At 41.7% G+C, this 13,869-nt stretch overlaps 1 protein-coding gene across 1 annotated transcript in view; it reads right to left on the bottom strand.

The window, feature by feature from the left end:
- Nucleotides 1-4,782: 4,782 nt before the first annotated feature.
- MAD2L1 (mitotic arrest deficient 2 like 1) overlaps nucleotides 4,783-13,869 on the bottom strand; it is a 68,085-nt gene continuing 58,998 nt past the window's right edge. The window contains exon 5 of the mRNA XM_085634211.1: nucleotides 4,783-5,639. Within this exon, the coding sequence (XP_085490337.1) occupies nucleotides 5,467-5,639 (173 nt within the window). The 3' untranslated portion in view covers nucleotides 4,783-5,466. The remainder of the gene's footprint in view (nucleotides 5,640-13,869) is intronic.

Raw genomic sequence — 13,869 nt, 5'->3', positions numbered from 1 at the left:
TGTATGACAACTTAGTGCTATGCCACTCCACACCACTAGACTACAATCCACTGTACTCTAGCACTCTGTACATCACTCCATTCTACGCCACTCTACCCTATTCCATTTATACGACACTCCATTATATGCCACTCTAGTGTATGCTTTTCCACTGTATGCCACTCCACTGTAAGTCAGTAACCAGTTATTCCACTCTACATGACTCCATGCAACTCCAGTGTAAGCCACTCCACAGTACGCTCTTCACCTGTACACCACTCCACAGTACACTATTCCACTGTATGCCTCTACAGTCTACCCCACTACACACTAGCCCGGTCCATCTACACCACTCGTCTAAGCTATTTCATTCAACGCCACTCCCCTACCCCCACTCCAGTGTACACTACTCAACTATAGGCCACTCCAGTGCACAACACTATGCTATTCCACTGTAGATCAGTCAACTCTAGAACACTCCACGGTATCTACACTGTACGCCGCTCCATGATAATCTATTATGCCACTCCACTCCAATATACAGTATTCCACTGTACGCTGCTCCACAATATAGTACTGTAGCTCACTCCACTGTACGCCCCTCTTCTCCACTGTAGACTATTACACTCAATCACACTGCACTTAACTCTTCGCCACTCCATTGTCACTCACTGTACATCAGTACACTTTACAGCTCTCCTCCACTCTAAGCCACTTGCCTGAATGACTACATTCGATGATCAAACTGTTTTTTCATTGAATTTCAATTTATTTGTTTTAGCTAGTTTTTTTTTTAAATCTTAAAGTATAAAAGTATTTATTATTTCTATACATACCAAACTTAATACAAAAACATTAGAAATTCTTCAGTTATACCATACATTTATAACTTGCGCACCACCTTCAAAGTAACTTTGCTCTTTACCTACAAATGTTAAGTACACCCAAAAATTCGTTTAAAACCTTACTTTTCATTTATAATTTATGCAACACTTTCTAATTAGTAGCTGCACACCTCTACACAGTGTATTCAACTCTGAAGCCACACTACATTAAGTTGCGCATTCTCAATACACTGCTTATGTTTTAAATTATCTCACTTGCGCCATGTAAAATAGGATTTAGAAGAAAATCGCAAATCAAATCTTTTATGAGAACACTGCATGTTGAGGGTGTGCGAGTAAACAAGCCAGATTCAGACAGCAGTGGCCAGAAGCAAATTGCAGCTTAAAAACAAAGAGCAACATTACGTAAAAAATAAAAACGACCCAGGGGTAATGGTGGAGTGGACGAGCTTGGGAAGGAGAAACATGGAGAACAAAGGACCCTAGCCATCCAATCAAAAGGACAGACAAAAGCTATGGTTCAGGAGGAAAAAATGACAAACTGCTGAATGAAAACCACCAAATGAGAATCGAGCAAATAAGCAATAGGCTGGCCCATTGGCATTTGTATTTCCACAATAGGTGAAACACAGGCAGATAGAAGCTGTTGGTTAGCAATACCTAAAACATAATAAATTCATTCTGGAAAATCTGGGCAACAAGATAACCACATGAATATTTACACATTTCTGAAAGGATGAAAACCAGTGAAACCTCCCCCAGCTCCCACCGAAGGCTTTGGAGGCAGTTTATTCTTCAGCCGCTAAATCGAAGGAAAAAGATGCCAACACCCACCAAATGCATGCGAGTTGACACTGGTATACAGAACTCCACGAATGACCATGCACAGGGGGCCATAATGCAAACACTGCCATAACAAGTCAACAGGAATTGAAGGCACCATACCCTAGTACAGCCATTCATAATGGAGGTCAAGCCACAGGGGCGCTCGTCCAACAAGGACCGTCACAGGCTTTTAAGAGGAACATTGTAAACGAGCGGAATTATTAATGAAAAGTCCTAAACCATCTTAACCAAGGCAATGATTTTCACAGTAACTCATTGTGTGGTTAAAGCTTGTGCTGGACTTGCGTCCGAGCAGGAAGTTGACCGGTCCTTGGCTAAGTCCAATAATGGCAGACTTTGAACTATGGGTCAACAATCACGTGGGCCGACATTGCCCTGTGCCGGTCTTCTATATTGTTTGGGCTTTGTTTCTATAACGCAGGCATAGAGTTGGAATTTACTTTGTATAAACAGACCAGAATTATTGGCTTTTTATTATTTTCGGTCTAATTAAAAACTGCTCAGGTTGGCATGTTAAGACATCTTATTTGCAAGACAAAGAATAAAGCTGGTCCGTTGATCACCCCTTGGAAGCATTTCTTAGAATTTTCAATTGGAACCCTGCATCTTTCAGATCTTTGGAGTGTACAGCTACCACATTTGCAACCGAATATATTATTTTTGAAATAGGCAAATATAATAATAAAAGTGAAAGACTGCAGGAAATCGCTCCACACAATCTCATATTTCGTTGGAATCAGCCTGCTAAATATGTAGGGTTGGATTTTGGCAAACATTTTTGCAATTGTGGAAATGAACTTGGCATTCTTACCCAGCAGTGCAGAGGATGAAGGGCTCTGGATAATGCCAAGAGCTGGAGTCACTAAAAAGGATACCAGGGGAGAGGTGAACATACAAGTACATTTGACAAGTATCAGTAAATGCTTCATGTCAATCATAAGTGGTGAAGGAGGCTGCTTTCAAAGTAGGACATCTTAGACTCTAAGGGCCAAATACTTGTTAACATTGATCTCTGATGAATATGCTTACTAAAGGCTAGAATGCTTTGAAACTGTTAGCGTTCTAATTATGGACGGTCATTATCCGAAGATTAGAATCTGGCTCTCCAATGGACCCTTACCCTACCAGTTATAAAGCAATAAATGAGCTTCTTTGTTCAACAGCCCCTTTAACTGTTGTATCGTCTCTGGAGCCTAGAAATCTGCAGTGGTAAAGCTTCTAGCTAAACTCTTCTAGAGCATATTAGACTAGTAATTTTGACCCATCTCTTACTCTGAGCAAATAGACATTTTGCCTTCAGCAGCTTCTGAAATCTGCGAAGACATGTTTTTCTCGTGTAGGGTGGCTTGTAACCTGGGCACAACACTATGGTAGAACATCTGTACGAGACAATCCGCAGAAGGAAATTGACAATACTAGGGCCAGAATGTTTAGGCCAGTCAACTACCAGAAATCATAATATTTTAAGACCTTGGACAAAGCAGTGTTCCAAGGCACTATCCTGGACTTTCTGAAATCCTTTAGCCAACAGGAATCAGGCAATTGCCCATTCGACAAAAGCCAAGTTACTGAGCCGTGCTAACAAGCAAGGATCAATTAGATCTTATTTTAACCTGCATCCCAGGCCAAATTACTCCAGCAGGCAGTGGATAGTTTGTAGTTGGGCATAGACATCATCCAGCTTGTCTTCATGTTACCCCGCCTTCAGTCAGCCTCATCATTGAGGACCCAGAACACATGTCCAGATGTCTTGCAATTTCTTGAAGCTAAAATCAAACAAAAACACTCACTCGCCACCACCGATGGGGTCTGCTGGCCACTGCAAAATTATAGAACTCTACACCCTCCACTTTAAGAGTGAGGCTGCTCTCAGGACTAATAAAAAAAAAACTAAGAAGCCGAGGGCAGCACAGCAATCAGAATTTCAGACCATCGACAGGTTCCCCTTCGACTCCAAACAAGACTACACTTCCTTTAAAGTCACAAGAATTGTTCCTCGGCCATCACCGTTTTCATCCTCGTCAGAGTCCAGATTCCCAAGAAGTAAGGGGCAGGGAGGGTGAGAGGAGTCCAGGAGTCGTTAATCAGTAGATGAGCAGAAGGAAGATGTAAAATCAGCCTGCATAGGAGTATGCCGGTGGGAAGGGTGAAATCTGTATACATCACAAGGCTTGAACCAAGAACCTCAGCGCAGCCGTTGGATAACTGCCTAGAAAAATCTCACTGGGTCAGAACCAAGTCAAAGTTCTGGTGCCCATAATCAGTGGCAATAAAAAAAGAAATCGATTAAAGTGTGAATGGGAATCCCTCTGTGGGGTGTTCAGTCACTCCATGAGCTCACCTCATTGTAGATAATACTGACAAACAAACATTTATCATTAAAAATGGTGTTGCCTGAGTTTTAATGGTGTTTGTGCTAGGGTCCCACTATTGCCCCCAATAAATTCATATTAATCTGAAAGGTACACAAACAAAGCTAGAGTTACTGGTATACCTGATAATTCCAAGGACAAGCAAGAAAAATCTTTACCATCTTCTCACCCCTACATCCGAAGTTCTTTTGTGGCCGGTCATGGAGAAATAGAGGGGAAGATGGGCTGGCTAGCTATTAGATTAAAGCAGAAAACGTCAATGTTTCCAGCCTCGAAAATTCTCCTCTCAAACATCCAAACCACGTGTCACCTGGCCTCCTGTTTTGTCATCTCAAAGTTTATGCCTCGGTCAAAAAGGGTCACTGGCCGGAGTGTAACCCAGGCCCCTGCGGTACAGGTGGGTGGATGTGGGAATGGAGAGGAACAACCTTTCACGGTGTCCTCCAGGTGGCCCCATTCAGTCCAAGGCTGACAAATATCTGAAATATGCAAAACTCGGGGGGGGGGGGGGGTCTTCACTTTATGCAAGGGGGCACCCATTTGTTTTACGTTATGCCAGTGGTTAAGGGCGCTGTTCCCCTCCCTAGGCCCCAAGTCCACTCAAGATTTTTCCCATCTTTATTAACACCATCGAGCTCTTGATTTATGGCATGCTGTTGTGTAGGTAAAGTACAAAAGAAAGTTAACCAAACAAAACAGAGAAAAAAAACGAGTATGAATAACCTGCTTGTACATTCGGAGAGAGCTGCAACATTTAAAATTTTATTCTATAAAATACAAACACAGGACAATCCACATGTATAAAAACGGACACTACATTATATACAGTATACATTGCAAACAACATTTAAAGACAGCTTCGAGAAGACATTGGCACGGATATTCTCTAAGCTTGTGGATAAATGCAGTACTTCTGAACAGGTTAGGGTGTTCAGTACTGCATGCAACAATTTCCAGACTTCTGAAGTGGGTCGGCTACGAGCCATCAAAACTTGGAATAACAGGTCTACAGTTTTTTTTCTGCGACACTCAGAAGTCACCAAATAAAACAATGTTTACTGTAGAACATTTGTGCCATTTCACTTCCAGAGCAAACATACTAATAGTTAAATGGGCTCCAAAACATAACAAATGCTTCGCTTCATCATTCAGAAAAGTAGGTCACCGGGGACAGTGAAGAATACAAAAAAAAACGACCATTAAATGATTAATTGGTTGCCATTGAAAGGCAAATCAAGGTGAAAAAAATATAATTCCTCAAACAGCAACACAATACAATTGTCGTGCAAACCTAGACTCTAGTGAACAGTTTTTCCACTTAGTCCTGAAATGCAATTTAAAATGGATGGTCTGCTGAAAATGGTATAGTTCGTTGTTGCAGTTTACAAAAAGTGAGTAACAACCAGACAACCGCAGTTTTCGGGTTAAAGGGAATCCGAGCGTTTGTAAGCCACCATACTGTTCACTTTGTGGATTGTGGTGGTGAAAGATCGAAGGCGAACTTCTTCCGAATTGGAGACAAGCTGGGGCCCAGATTCCTCCCATTTCTCTGGGACATCCAAATCCTTGTCTGTGTAGATTAACAAGTCAAACGCACCTAGAACAGATCAGAGGAACATGGAGTAAGGAATCTATATATTTACTAGAGTTTGTGTAGTGCAGGCATATTGGAGCTCACTACAACTTTAGAGCAACTTCGAACATCAAGGAAGAAACAGCAATAGGTGTACAGTTAACAGAGCCATCTGCAGATTTGGTAAGTGATACTAGGGGCAGATACACACCACACAGTTGCATTAATATGGCCTTATCAAGCTGTCAGTTTGAGGTGCTACCCATACCATTACCACGTTTGAGACCAGAGCCTGAAACGAAACAAAAAAGTGCACATTTCGTGCCAAAATAAATGTAAACAAGCATTGGTCTTTTAGGCTTGTTACGTAACAGCATAAATAATCCACATTTGTAAAGCGCGAACAATCGCCTATAAGGGTCTCTAGGCGCTAGGGGCCGTCGGGAAGATTAAGCAAGCTATTGCCCAGAGTCACATGGTGCTGGGCTAATCTGCCGCCGGCGCTGGGGATCGAACCGTGATCCCCAGAGTCCGGAGTCAGTCGCCCTGGTCGTGGCGCCACACCTCTTCCACTGGCATGGCTAAAAGTTGGTGGCATAATGTACAGGAGTAGAGTGGAGCGTAAAGGAGAGTGGAGTGGCATGGAGTGGTGGAGAGCAGCGGAGTGAAGTGGTGCAAGATGGCATGGAGTAGTTCCAGATGGCATGGAGTGGAGAAGGGGCGAGAAGTAAAATTGTAGGTGTAAGTAACTAAAACCTTAATGGAGACAGTAGATGGGGTGAAAGTAACAAATCTTCATCTATGTGGAAAAGCTTATCAGCAGTCTGGTAGATTTAGATAGCTTTACTGTACAAACAGCATAATCACCACTAAACCCCTCTGACAGCGGAGACTGTCACTGCACAGATCTACATCGAACTGTACTGCTTTCTAGCACAGTAAAACACATCTCCCTTCCTAGAAGTAATTTTCCACATACCAACAATATATACAGATTTTCCTTTACATACGCATACTCACATTAGAACAAATGGAGCATGCAAGGATATGCAAACCAGAAGTTAGGGCACTATCTGACAGACCTTCAACCATGTACGACGGATCCTCTTTCTTTTAAGGTAGGGGATATGGACCTCATGACCTCTTGATTAGGACGGATTTCAGAGGGCCAACCAACAGCTGCTCCCTTCTCAGCGTAGGGGCTGATCTCAATGAAGACTGCTTAAAGGGCTGTTTAAACTGCAAGGAGGGGAGCAAACGGAGGTAAAGGTACAGTGTGTGTGCCTGCATGAAACAGACTAAGCCCGGGAGGGGTAACCTCAGAGAATTTGATAATTCTTCTCAGGCGAATACAACCCCCCCCCCCCCCGCCTCCCCGACAACACAATATTACAAGCCCAAATTTCGCTCGCCTGAGGCTGAATTGAAAGAAGAGGGTTTAAAAGAGCCCACAAATATAAGGCTATAAAAGTGGATAAAAAAAATGATAAAAATAGAACTCAAAATATAAGCTATCCCTTACACAACAGAAGATTAGCCGCTGCGCCCCCTGAAAGGTTAGGTCATACTGTACTTAAAGGGGAACTGGAAAACTCCACAGAAATCAAATAAAACTCACTAATAGAAAACAAAAAGCTCACAAAACAAAGAGGGGCCCTAGCGGTGGTATCTACCACAGCTATTAAGGCGGCCAAAAGTGAATATTCTAGGAAGGGAGCTAATCCAAATATAACGCCATCCCTCCGTACCTTCTTTAAAGTGCAAGAAAAACTGGTGAAGGAGGGGACCCCTTTAAACGAAGGGAATTCAATTGCTGCTATCTATCAGATGCAGGAAACAACATCTCCTTCAAAAATTGGAATAGTGGAGTCCCCAAACTGCTTACAAATATTAACAAAGGGGGCGGAAGATGACTGTTGTTTGGTAGATGTAGGTGATGCCCCCAGTCAGATAAAAACTCAATACACAACATGGCTTCAAATTATCAAGACGAAGATTCTGAATCGCTCTCACAGGGGGAGATAGGCAGACTGACAGCTTCCCTGCTATTGAAAGAAATGAAACTGGGCTTCGATAAGTCAGAAAGAAACCAAGAAAAGCTACAAGCGTCTTGTGAAGTGTGCGAGTCCAAGGTTAATGCTCTGTTTGATAGAGTTTCCGATATGGAGACAGCTGTGGACAGAACAAGGGAAGAAGTAAAAATATGCCAGGCTGATATCAGCAAACTTAGAACCAGTGAGAAAGAACTGAGGGACAAGGTTGAAAGCTTCGAGAATAACTCTCGAAGAAACAATTTACGAATTTTAAATTTTCCGGAGGGCTCAGAGGGACAGAATATTAAAAGTTTCTTGGTATCCCTGTTGAAGGATTGTTTTCCGGAACTAGAGACGAAAGCACTGGATGAAGATATCCAAAGAGCGCACAGAGATCCTTTTAGACGAAGTGCACAAAGAAAAAATCCTCGAAAAATACTTGTAAATTTCAGAACCTACTCCCTCAAAGAAAACATGCTACTATGGCATTGAAAGCAGGTACCATCAATACAAAGGATTACAATTTCAAAATTCGATCCGCTATATCGAAAACCACATTAGATAGACAATGGGCACTTGGGTCTTACATGCAAAAATTAAAGTGCGGCAGGTGCTACAGACCAGATGAAATTCCCAGCATTACTGAGAATTATGTGGGATAATAAAACGTACAATATTAAAGAACCAAAAGCAGTCGAGACATTACTTGAGCAAATTAAAGTAAAAAAATAAGGGCTAGTTATGTTAAACGGATGACCTCATGAAGACTGAACTCAAATAGGGCTATAATATTTGCCCAAAGACAGAAGGGAGGGTTCTCCAGGGGTGGGCGACGGGGGTTAGCTTAGGTTATTTTATTTTTGTGAGCACAAGTTTTTGGTTTATCGGGTGGGGAGCATTGGGGAGAAAAAAGAAAAAAAAAGTCAGATATGCAAGAGACCTGGAAAACAAGGTCCTAAAAGCGGAACCTTTCAACACAATCAGAGCCTGGAGAGAGTGAGAAAGGAACTGAGCATAAAATATAGCATAAAATATAGATGGCAGCATTAGAGAGTAAAATCAAAATTATAACATGGAACGTAAATGGCCTGAGGGTGAGAAGGCGACAAAAAATATTTGAATACCTGAAGCTTTATAAATGTGATCTTATTTTACAGGAAACTCACCTGTTAAAATCGGAGTGGCTTGAAATTATTAAACACGAAAAATGGGTGGAAAAATCAATCTGTACTGATCAGTCCTGCTGTGTTAAAGGCATCGCAATAATTGTTAAAAAAATCCTCAAAGAAACATTGTAGAAGAGTTTGCGGATTCAAATGGCAGATGGGCGGCAGCTAAGATCAACAGAGGGCAAATCTTTTTTGTAGTTGGATACTACGGCCCAAATACGGATGACCCAGCCCCTCTACAATCCCTGTATGCTCAGCTAATATATCGGTCCCAACAGTTATAAGGGGGGGGGGGAGGGAGGGGGAGATTTTAATCTGTTATTAGACCCAAGAAAAGAGACACCCGCCAGGGAGAGCCTTGAATCTCCCCAAAATGAGGGAATGGATTAATAGGTTTAAAGAAGACTTGGGACTAGTAGACATATGGAAGAGGAAAGGGGATTAAAATAACAAATGTACATATATAAACCACAAGTATAGGCACTCAATCGATTATTTCTTGATAGATATAGCATTAAGCAAACATGTTATCAAAGTAAATCATACACCAGCCCATCTATCCGATCACTCCCCAGTCCTAATCGAATTTAACCAAAGCTATACACAGGGTTAGGTGGACTTCAGACCGCACACACTTATTACATGATCAAATTATAGAGAAGTTAAAACTTATACCAGAGGAATACTTTCAAATTAACGCTAACAGTTAAGTTTCATTGCAAGGAGTGTGGGAGGCATACAAAGCCGTAGTTAGAGGAGCTCTGATTGGACTAGCTGCAGAAAGAAATAAGGAAACTAGACATATTCTAATTCAATTAGAATTAGATATTCTAGACCAACATAGACATTATGAAGCAGCAACCTCTAACAGAACAAGAAAAAGAGGAAATTCTTTAAAAAAAATTAATTGTCTAGCTATTTGGAAAGAAGGATAATGAAAAGATGGGAGGCCAGACGACTGTCAAATTATGAATACGGAGAGAATAGCGGGAAACATTTAGCATGGAAAACCAATATTGACAACAGCAGGAAAAGAATAAATGCAATACATAGAGACTTGGTAGATGCAAATGTAGAGAGCAGGACAGAAATAGAAGAGGCATTCGGAGATTGTTTTCAAACATTGTATAGGGAGGATCAGACCCCCCCCTCAGTCAATGTGGTAGATTTATACCTGAGGGAATCAAAGTTACCAATTCTGGTAGAAGGGCTTAATGAAGTGTTAAATGCGGAAATTACCTGCGAAGAAATCTTAGAGGTTCTAAAAAGATCTAAAAAAGGGAAAGCCGCAGGCCCAGACACTATCCCAGTGGAATTATATGTACTAATCCCAAGATTGACGGACCTCTTCAATAACATTTACTTGAAAGGTCTTGAGCTCCCTAAATCGTGGAATGATGCCACCATCAGCTTAAATTTAAAATCAGGAAAGGATCCCCTCAGATGTGGTCTATACGAGTGATCTTAATAAAACTCTCCCCTTCAACATGAAGCTGCTAGCTGACTTTGGTGAAGTCTCGGGCTACCAAGTAAATATTCAGAAAACTGAAATAATGCACTGGAACGTAGTAACACCGTTAGTTGAATCTAAAAATAGCATCAAGTATCTGGGAATAGAGATTACGAAAATCCTTGAGTAAGTTGCTCAGGCTAACCTAAACTCAAAGATTAAGGAAATTAGGAAATTTATAAAATCATGGAGTTGTCTATCCCTGTCCTTTTTGGGGCGTTCAAATGTAATTAAAGTGTCTATTGTGCCAAAGTTTACCTTCTTATTTAACGCTATACCGTTAGAATTCAAGATCCCTTGGCTAAAAAAAGATTGAGTGAAATTGATAGTTTAATTTGGACCTCAAAGGGAGTGAGGATATCATGGAGAAAACTGTCAAAGGAAATATCGAGGGGGCATTGCTAGCCCTGACCTGCTTTCTTACTATAGAGCCTTTCATTTTAAACATAAGAAATCTTCTCAGACCTCATGCCGACTATTCTTACTGGAAAGCCGTAACAGAGGAAGATCATTGTTTATACAAGTTTGGACATCCAAAATACTTTAAAAAGATCAAACTAAAAGGTTCTTAACACTGCATACAAGTTATGGTACGATATTAGAAGAATTTGGAAGATTCCGTACTACAGCCAGTTAGCACCCATTTGAAGGTCTCCAGGAACCCCAGAGTGCCTAAAAGATACATTAGCAACCCCACTTAGGGAAGCAGGAACAACAAGATGGGGACAATTGATTGACTCTGGATCATTAATAAGTTGGGACTCATTACTGGAAGTAAGAGAGCAAGATCTCCAGGTTTAAATACCATCAGCTACAGAATTGGTTGAAAAATCCGGGAAAAAAGCTTAAGAATCACAGCAAATCTGGAGAACGAACTTTTAAGCAACGTACGGTAAAAAGAAATACCCAAATGGTATTGGCACTTGATACAAACCCCTGACTATGAAATGACAATCCCGGTTGAAGTATGGAGAAAGACCTTCCCTACTCAAGACTTGCAACATCTTTGGCAAGTATCCTGCACTCTTATGGCAAACTATAGTTGCTGCACCACTTAGGAGAAATAATTTCTTCACTTTACATAGGTCATACTGGACGCCGGAAAGACTCTTCAAACTGAACAACCAGGTGGTAGGATAATGTCCAAAATGCGGGGATCCCAAGGCAAATGATATCCACATATTCCACCAGTGTCCACACCTGGGAATCTTTTGGGAAGAAGTGGGTATGGCCATTGATAAAGTTCCAGAAACAAATAGAGGTAAGCTCACTAATTGTTATATTTGGTATTGGATAGTAATCTTTCTACTACTGTACTAAGTAAAAGTGTCTATTGTTTACTTTAACAACATTAGCTAGGCGGGAGATATGCGTGAATTCGATCCTTACCACCCCTTCCAGGGCAATAGAGTGGATTGGCTCAGTAAGGAAAGTTAGGCTATTGGATAAACAAAGAGGGAACAGTAACAAAACAAGGTTTTAGGCTCTATGGGATAAAAACATGAGGTAGGGTAGGAAGGAATGTCCAATGATTACATATAATGCGATCTTTAAGATTCAAATGGTCGGCATGGGGTTTCTGTGACGGACTTAAACTAATCTAAAGGTTCTAGGATAAGTCCCAATCCTCGGCACGTTAATAAAGAGCGGTCTCCAGCCATACCAATCGGAATCAGGACAAGGGACCTTGTCCAACATAACCATAACAATCGCATAAATGAGGACCAAAAAAAAAAAAAGTTGATTCCAAGTTTCCTCCATGCCCCTTCAGGACATCCAACTGGTACAATAGGTGATCCCTTCACCACACACGACTTCTGTTCATGCAAGCATCACAATCCCTTGCATACCTTTCATTGTCCCTGGCTACCTAAAACCCATTTGTGCCTTCAGTTTCATAGCAGTCATTCCTGCGTGACCATCATGTAGCAGACCTATCCAATTGTTTCGAAAATAATCTAAAAACAGTCTCACCTCCAAGTAAAATATTATCTGCAATGGACAATTCCGTCCACACCAACGTATACTTTCCCAACAATACATCACTAGTCCATTCATTCTTCCACACACTAAACAAATTGCTTGCTTTCTTCAACTCTTCATCATTGTCCAAAGCAGGTTTCCATTTATCCTCAGTAATAGCTCCCTCGAGCAATATCTCATGGCAGCAGCCACCCAACCGTAGTCCTGTTCCTCCATGTATTTGTTACCAGATGATGCTACTGGTAGTTGAGAAAGACCATCCACTTTTATATTCCTTGAACCTACATGCATAGCTCACTGTAAAGGAGTATTCTTGATGTATGAATAACCATTTGGCAATTTGAGCTGTTTTCTCTCCCGCCCCTCCCCCCCCACCTCCCTTCATCGTGAATACATGCACGAGGGGTTTGTGGTCCGTTCTTAGAATTACCCAATAACTCTTCGCCACCACCCCGCGCCCCACCCGAGGCCTTGAACAAAACGCAATTACTTACCCTGATGTACCTGCACAAGTACTGCACCAAGCCCATACACACTTTCATCAGTGCTAAGCACAGTTTTGAACTCTGGATTGTAAACTTTCAACACAGGGGCCTTGATTATACCCTCTTTAATCACACAAAAAGATCTTTCGCATTCATCAGACCATTCATACTGTTCGCTTCTTGAAGAGCAATTCTCATGGGCCTGGTCAGATCTGCAAATGATTCACATTTTGTGTAGTATTTGATTAGGCTGAGGAATGATGGAGTTATTTTTTCCTCTGACTGGGTGCACATTCATTGGCCTCTAAAAGTTTCAATTTGATGACCTCTACACCTATGACACTACCCTGGTACTCAACTTCTGACTCAGAAAACTTACACTTGTCAATTGCAATTGTTATTCCGGACTCCTGCAATCTCTGATACAAGGTCATGGTTCTGCCTATTTTTCCGTACAACAGAATGTCATCCTGAAATAGTTACATGGTTTATGCCTTTCAAAACCTTCTGCATGAGTGGTTGGAAAACTGCAGAAGCGTAGCTAAGCCAAACGGCATTCTCAAGTACCTAAATGCATGCTATTAGGATGCATGCTATTAGGATGCAACCCAATCTGGAGGCACGCTTTGGACAAAAGGTAGAAAAGCACTTTCCCTCTACAATGTGCCTAACGAACAAGTTACTTACCTTCGGTAACGCTTTTTCTGGTGGATACAGTATCTGCCTGTGGATTCCTCACCTTGTGAATATCCCCTGCGCCAGCATTCCACGGAACTTTTCTTCCCCAGCATTCCACGTCGACGTGGGCAACGTCATAATACACCGGCTCCGCACGCGACTCCGATCGACGTCACCGGAGCCATAAGAAGCCCACGTCGGCGTGATGACGTCAGTTCCGCCCCTTTTTTCCGTGCCTACGAGGCACATGGACGGACTGACAGCAATATACATACACAGTACACAATATGCAAAGCAACACACCCAGTGTGGAGAATAAAGAAACAGGCAAAAGAAAGACATAATGCCTCAGACAGTATTAATACATCTTGAAATATCAACATTAGATTAATGGAT

This window comes from Triturus cristatus, chromosome 2_1, assembly GCF_964204655.1.
Source record: "Triturus cristatus chromosome 2_1, aTriCri1.1, whole genome shotgun sequence".
Classification (NCBI taxonomy): domain Eukaryota; kingdom Metazoa; phylum Chordata; class Amphibia; order Caudata; family Salamandridae; genus Triturus; species Triturus cristatus.
Note: the sequence above shows the minus strand (reverse complement) of the source record. Positions and strands in the feature narration are given on the sequence as shown.